General features: G+C 48.0%; 1 protein-coding gene across 5 annotated transcripts in view; it reads right to left on the bottom strand.

Moving 5' to 3' along the window:
* Positions 1-1413, bottom strand: part of Atg4d (autophagy related 4D cysteine peptidase) — a 12921-nt gene extending 11508 nt beyond the window's left edge. For 4 of the 5 annotated variants that reach the window (XM_031346204.1, XM_031346207.1, XM_031346206.1 and 1 more), the window contains exon 1: positions 1002-1405. In XM_031346204.1, the coding sequence (XP_031202064.1) occupies positions 1002-1236 (235 nt within the window). In that variant the 5' untranslated portion in view covers positions 1237-1405. Of the gene's footprint in view, positions 1-1001 lie in introns of all 5 variants that reach the window. The other variant, XM_031346203.1, reaches the window with a different exon arrangement.
* Positions 1414-7344: the final 5931 nt, after the last annotated feature.

Below are 7344 nucleotides of genomic sequence, written 5' to 3'. Positions count from 1 at the left end.
AAAAAAAGGAAAAGAAAATTAAAGCACTCAAGTATCAGCAATGGGCACTCCATTCTCCAATGGTGAAATGGACCTGATCCGAGCTGAGATGTCAGGAGGGTGGCTCTGCAAAACTCACGCCACATCAAAGTCTGTCTAGAACACAGGTGGGACTTAGTCACATTTTCATAAGGGTCCACTATCAGCCCAAGGCCATTCTATTCTGACTGTGGGTTTTTCGTAAACATATAAAGCACATTTTTATTTTGTGTATGTATGTGGACAAGCACCACAGCTTGGGCCTGGAGTACAGAGAATTGGCAGGAGTTAGTTCTCTCCTTCCACCATCTGGGTCCAGGCTGGAGCTGAGGTCCTCAAGCTTGGTGGCAAATGCCTTTAACTACAAAGGCACTAGCCTTTTTCTTTTTCTTTTTTTTTTTTTAAATATCCACTGGTGTTTTGCCTGCATGTATGTCTGTGTAAGGGTGTTAGATCTCATGAAACTGGAGTTACAGACAGCTGTGAATTGCCATGTGGGTGCTGGTAATTGAACTTGGGTCCTCTGGAGAAACAGACATGGTTGCTGAGCAGTCTCTCCAGCCCCCTTTTTCCGATTTTTTGAAACAAGAGTCTCATGAGGAGCTCAAGTCATCATCCTGGAACTTACTATGTAGTCCAGGCTAGCCTAAAACTCTTGGTAAGCCTCCTGCCTCAGCATCCCAAGTACCGGGATTACAGGTGTGAACCACCATCTGCTAGCTCTGATCATACTATTGCACCTATGTTACAGAGGGCAGTAAACAGACCGCAGGAAAGCAAGGAATTTGGCCAAGGTCAAACAGGTGCAATGGGCGGGGCTTGCAAACGTTTCCCATCTAACCTGCCCCAAGTCCAAGACAGGAAAGGGCGGAGGACCTGCGGGTGACTCCTCCTAGGTGGGATCATCCGCAGGACAAGGTAAAGGTTTGGTTTCCTTTGCTCTAACCTCTCTGACACCCTTGACCTGTGCACCCCCTCCTCACCATACTTGACGTTGTTCCAGGCTGTCAGGAACTTGGCTTTGAACTTGTCCACCTCGTCAGGCTCGGCGGGGTCCGTCCCAGAGGAGCCAAGAGCTGCCACTCCGGACCCCGAAGGTCCCAGGTTGCTGGGATCCGGGATCCGTGTTTGTCCCCTCGGCCGGCGACAATCGGGCCGGCGCGCGTCCTCCGGGCTCCCGCTGCGGTACTGAGCCGCAGCCGGCGACACGGAGTTCATGGACGCGCCGGGGAGGAAGGACGCAGGTGTCCCCGAGGTTCCGGGAACTGGTAACTCTCGGGGGCAGCCCCGCGGCCAGAACAGCGTTACTCTATACTCAGAGCCGGGCTCCCGGGTCCGGCTCTGGCCGCAGCGGTGCCCGAGCTCCCACAGCCAGCGCCATCTTGGCTGCCCGGAGCACCCGGATACGGTGGGCGTGGCTAGAGAGCAAGCCACGCCCTTGTACAATCCACCTCCTTCGGACCCGCCACACCCTCCTAATCTCACCGCGCAGGCGCAAGCGAGTCCTAGGGTCCCTTATCAGGCCAATGGGTCAGAGCCGGAGAAGTCACGCCCTTTGACACCCCTTTCTGACGCCTTGCACACCCTACTTCTGAATGACACCTCAAACTGTGCACGCCGGACCTTCTCTCGCTCCAGAGCGCTCATTTCCCCGCCCTGTCACTCAAATTCCACTACAGCGGAGGTCCCACGTTCTGGGTGGGACACTGGGGTTTATCATGCCTGTGGAGAGCTCGAAAGTTCCAACTCAGGTTCCAACCCAAACAGCAAGCACCTTTGTCCGCTGAGCCATCTGAAGGTCCTTTTCCAGTGTTTTGAGACAAGCTTTCACATAGACCTGTCTGTCCTGAGGAGAGCACATTCCGAGTATTCAAGCCCTGCTCAGGCATGACTAGGCCCTGTCACGCCCAGAAGACTTGACCCCAGCTGCAGTGAAATTTGAGATCCCAAGCAGAGAACTCACCAAGTAGCTTAGGCTGTCTTCCAGCTCATGGTTGCCCGCCTGTGTCACCTTTCTTAGTCCGGGGAGACTCAAAGACTGAGCATATTGGGGATGGAGCTGAATTGGTAGAAGGCCTAGCATACATGAGCCCTGTGTTCCATTCCCAGAAACCCAGAAACTGAGTATAGTGGTGCATGCAACCCAAGGCTCAGGAGGCAAAGGCAGGAGCACAGGTTCCTCTGCTGTGCACAGCATTTGAATCCAGCCCAGGCTACGCGAGAACAAAAAGAGACTGTGAACACAACAGAGTTTATCAACCCAGAACAGATGTCACCCTGGGGATGTGACTTCAATCCTTGGTCCCAGTGCCCCGTTGGTCAATGATTCTTTGTGCCTCAGTTTTCTCCTGAGCAAAATTTGACGGAGTTATCTGTAAGACTATAAAAGAAAACAATTTGGGGTTTTTTGTTTGTTTGTTTGTTTGTTTGTTTTTCGAAATAGGGTTTTACTGTATAGCCCTGGCTGTCCTGGAACCCTGGAACTCACTCTGTAGACCAGGCTGGCCTCAAACTCAGAAATCCGCCTGCCTCTGCTTCCCAAGTGCTGGGATTAAAGGCATGTGCCACCACCACCTGGCCAATTTTGGCATTTTTTAATGAACCTTTATTTATTTATTTATTTTATTTTTGAGTACACTGTTGTTGTCTTCAGACACACCAGAAGAGGGCATCAAATCCCATAAAACATGGTTGTGAGCCACCATGTGGTTGCTGGGAATTGAACTCAGGACCTCTGGAAGAGCAGTCAGTGCCCTTAACCACTGAGCCAGCCACAATTTTGGAATTTTTCGACCCTAACTTATGTAGCCCAGGCTGAGCTTGAACTTACAAGCTATGTGCCTGAGGATGGCCTTAATTTGCCTGTTATTTATTTTTTACACTTATTTATCTGTGTGTGTGTGTGTGTGTGTGTGTACACATCCTTGCCACAGCACTTCTGTGGCAGTCAGAGGGCAACTTTTGGAAGTTACCTTTGTCCTTCTACCACATGAGTCCTAGGTACTGAACTCAGGTCATCAGGCAGCAAGCACCTTTACCTGCTACTCTGTCCTGCGTGTATGATCCTCCTTTCTCCATCTCTAGAGTGCTGGGAGTACAAGGCCCTCCTGCTGGGCCCCAACTGCATCTTCATACAACTGATGGATATCCAAGGGAAGATTCAAACCCAGAGAGGAAGAAAGGGGCAGTATCAAAAAGTAAGATGTTGGGAGCTGGAGAGATGGCTCAGGGGTTGAAAGCACTGACTGCTTTTCCAAAGGTCTTGAGTTCAAACCCCAGCAATCACATGGTGGCTCACCTTGAAATAAATTTTTTTGAAATATTATTTTTTAAAGATTTATTTATTTGTTATATGTAAGTACACTGTAGCTGTCTTCAGATGCACCAGAAAAGGGCATCAGATCTCATTATGGATGGCTGTGAGCCACCATGTGGTTGCTGGGATTTGAACTCAGAACCTTCGGGAGAGCAGTCAGTGCTCTTAATCACTGAGCCATCTCTTCAGCCCTGAAATAAATTCTTGAAATAAAAAAAAAAGATATCTCCTACAGAGTAATAGATAAAAAAATAAAATTAAAAAAAAGTAAGTAAGATGTCTTTTTATACAGAATGGGAAAGGCTGCAACATCCTTTGAAGCTGGATGGGGTTGGGGAAGGGGGAAATGAGCAGGGAGGGTAGAGATGAGGGTAGATTAGTAAGGCTCTGTTTCAGCACTCATGGGGCATGTTCCCATGCCCTGCATGTTCCCAGTCCCCAGCACTGCAAAAGAGAAAAGAAAGGCCAAAGGCATCTTTGTTGAGGTGGTGAGTGTGTCAGTGCCTTGAGTGTGTCGACATTTCCCTGACATGAAATCATATCAGATTTCCACCTAAGATACTTGAAATGAGGCTGGAGCTGGGGCTGAATTGGTAGAATGCCCACTTGGCATGCACAAAGTGTGGGCTCAATCCCCTGCACCATATAAACCACCACCAGGCACTTGGAGGACAGAGGCAATTGAAGGTCACCCTGGCCTACAAACATAGCAAGTTTGAGGCCAGTGTGAGGCTCAGGAGATCCTATCTCAAGGGAAAAACAAAAAACAAAATAACCGACAGGGGTAGGGGTGGGGATGCTGGGCAGTCATAGCTCACATCTTTAATCCCAGTACTAGGAAGGCAGAGTCAGGAGGATCACTGAGTTCAAAGCCAGCCTGGTCTACAGAATGAGTTCTAGCACAGCCTGGGCTACACAGAGAAACCCTGTCTTGAAGAAAAACAAAACAAAAATCAAAGAGAGAGAAAGAGACGAGAGAGAGAGAGAGAGAGAGAGAGAGAGAGAGAGAGAGAGAGAGAGAGAGAGAGAAACTCATGTAGTGACACATGCATTTGATCCCAGCATTAAAGCAGGTAGAGGCAGGGTGGATCTCTGTGAGTTCAAGACCACTATGGGCTATATGGTGAGACCTTGTATCAAAAACACACACAACTACTAGAACAACAAAACCCAACAACAACAAAATCAAATGGGGGCAACAAGGAATTTGTAAATATCACAGTGTGTACAGGCACTTGTTGCTAAGACTGGTGACCTGAGTTTGACCCCCAGGACCCACACGGGAGATGGTGAACACCAACTCCCAAAAGTTGTCCTCTAAACCTCCAAATGAATTCTGTAACATGCTAGTATACACACACACAAACACACAAACGCATGTACACATACCCTAAATAAAAATGGAGAAAGAAGCCGGGCAGTGATGGCACATGCTTTTAATCCCAGCACTTGGGAGGCAGAGGCAGGTGGATTTCTGAGTTCTGTAAGATTAAGTTTTCAAACTGTACTGTAGGAATTTAGCCATTAGTTAAACTCAGTGGGAGACCGGCTCCCAGAACCTAAAAACAATGGGAGACCAGCAGCTCCCAGAACCCAGAAACAAGGAGACCAAGATGACCTGGCCTGAGAACCCAGAAACAACCTGGTCCAAAACAATTGCCAGGTGGCTAGCCCGGCATGAGCCAGCACCAATCAGCAACCACCCCATACCTTCTCCTTACCCCAGTCTTCCCTTTTGCCCCAGCAACTGCACAGAAATAAAAAGCTGCCTAAAGACCTTGCTCAGGGCCAGATTCCTCTACCCCTGCGAGGTATGTGAGTCTTGCCCCAGCTAGCTGGAATAAAAAGCCTCTTGCAGATTGCATCAAGTCTGTGTCTTGGTGGTGTGTGGGGTCGTCGCTCCCGGATTTGAGTGTGGGGGTCCCTCTGGGAATCTCACAGTTCAAGGCCAGCCTGGTCTACAGAGTGAGTTCCAGGACAGTCAGGGCTACACAGAGAAACCCTGTCTTGAAACTACCTCCCCCCCCAAAAAAAATGGAGAAAGAGAGTGTGAGAGAGAGACGGAGATATTTTTTAAATTTCTGCAGCAGGCTACATTTCCAGCCCTATTCCTCATTTTATTTTATTTATTTATTTATTTTTTGGTTTTTCAAGATAGGGTTTCTCTGTGTAGCCTTGGCTGTCCTGGAACTCACTCTGTAGACCAGGCTGGCCTCAAACTCAGAAATCCGCCTGCCTCTGCCTCCCAAGTGCTGGGTTTAAAGGCGTGCGCCACCACCACCCAGCCTCTTCCTCATTTTATAATAACATGCATTCAGCTGGGTGTGGTGGCTCAAGCCTGACATCCTAGCATTCAGAAGGCTGACTGACACCAGAGGACTAGCCTTGGCTACACAGTGACTTTGAGGCTAGCCTAGGCTTCACAAGGAAAGCTATACTCACAACAACAACAAGAGTTCTTGCAATTATTCATCACTTAGGGGCGTGCATAGGGATTTCCTAATTGAAACATGTCGTAAGAACAAGGTAGGTTCAGCAGAAAGTGTGCCTCTAATGTTGAACTTTGACCTTTTCCTTGGCTGGCAACATTTACCGTTCTCTTTTGTAATACTGAGCAGGGAAGCAAGCCTGGGCACTCAGCCACTCACAGGATGGTGAAGGAAGATAGCCAAGATGCCACAGTACACCTGGTGAGAAGGGAGTGGGATATGCCATGCAATACTTTGGGGAGAGTTTTGTATAGCCCAGGCTATCTTCCAACTAATGGTATTGCTAAGAATGGCCTTGAACTATTTTTTATATAAAAGGTTTTAAAATTGTTTATCTTTATAAGTGTGGATGCCAGCAAGTATGTATGTGTACCATGTGCATGCCTGTTGCTAGCAGACTTCTTGGATTCCCTTGGAGCTCGAGTTACAGTTTGTGAGCCAAAGTGTATGCAATAGGAATTAAACCCAAGTACTTTTCAAGACCAGTTATTTCTCTTCATCACTGAGCCATCTCTCCAGCTCTGGAATGGCTTTTATATGGAGAGGTTTCTCCTCTGAAAAAAAAAAATTTCTTTTTTCGAGACAGGGTTTCTCTGTGTTGTCCTGGCTGTCCTGGAACTCACTCTGTAGACCAGGCTGGCCTCGAACTCAGAAATCCACCTGTCTCTGCCTCTGGGATTAAAGATATGTGCCACCACAGCCTGGCTCCTGGAATGTTTTTTATTTGAGAGGTTTCTCCCAGTGACATTGTGGTATTGGCTTCTCAAGTTAGCAAAGTCTCCCTGTCACTCCAAAACTGCTTCCGTGCATCTCCACGCAGTTCCCACGCCCTGAGTGAAATCTGTCTCACCTTGAACTCCCTCCCAGGTTGAGCAGTTGTTGGCAAAAACGACACAGGCTTAAAGAAAGCATGACTCTCAGAGGGAGGTGCAGCCTCACAGCCCATTAATTTGTATTACACTCTGGGTCAAACTCCCCCGCTGAGCCCTACGGTTTTGCCTTTCATATTTGTATAGCATGGATACCCGGGGTGAGTCCTTTGTTGAAAAGACAGAGGGAGAAAGAGAGAAAAATAAAATTATAAAAAAAGGAGAGAAAAGAAAGGGGGGAATGTTTAATTTAACAACTCTGGAAGATCAGCATTATCCTTGGCTACATAAAGAATTTGAAGCTAGCCTGTGCTACATGGGACTTCTGTCTCAAACAAACAATACATTTGCTTTAGTCTAATGTTACTTCCTATCATATGCTGAGGGCCCAGGCACAGGGTGGGGGCAGACAAAGCTGTCTCTACCTTGTAAGTGCACTGGCTGCAGTGCGCTGCCTCATTTGTCACAGAAGGACATAAAGCTGGAGAAATAGGGACTGTAAGGTGGCTCAGTGGGTCAAGGAGCTTGCTGCTAAATCTGATGACCTGATCTCTCACACACACACACACACACACACACACACACACACACTAGAAGAAACAGTTTGTGTGCAAACAAGAAAGCATGAGTTCTCAGCACCCACATAAAAAGC

This window comes from Mastomys coucha, unplaced genomic scaffold (assembly GCF_008632895.1).
Source record: "Mastomys coucha isolate ucsf_1 unplaced genomic scaffold, UCSF_Mcou_1 pScaffold23, whole genome shotgun sequence".
NCBI classification, from domain to species: Eukaryota; Metazoa; Chordata; class Mammalia; order Rodentia; family Muridae; genus Mastomys; species Mastomys coucha.
The sequence above is the reverse complement of the archived record's forward strand: the minus strand, read 5'-3'. Positions and strand labels throughout refer to the sequence as shown.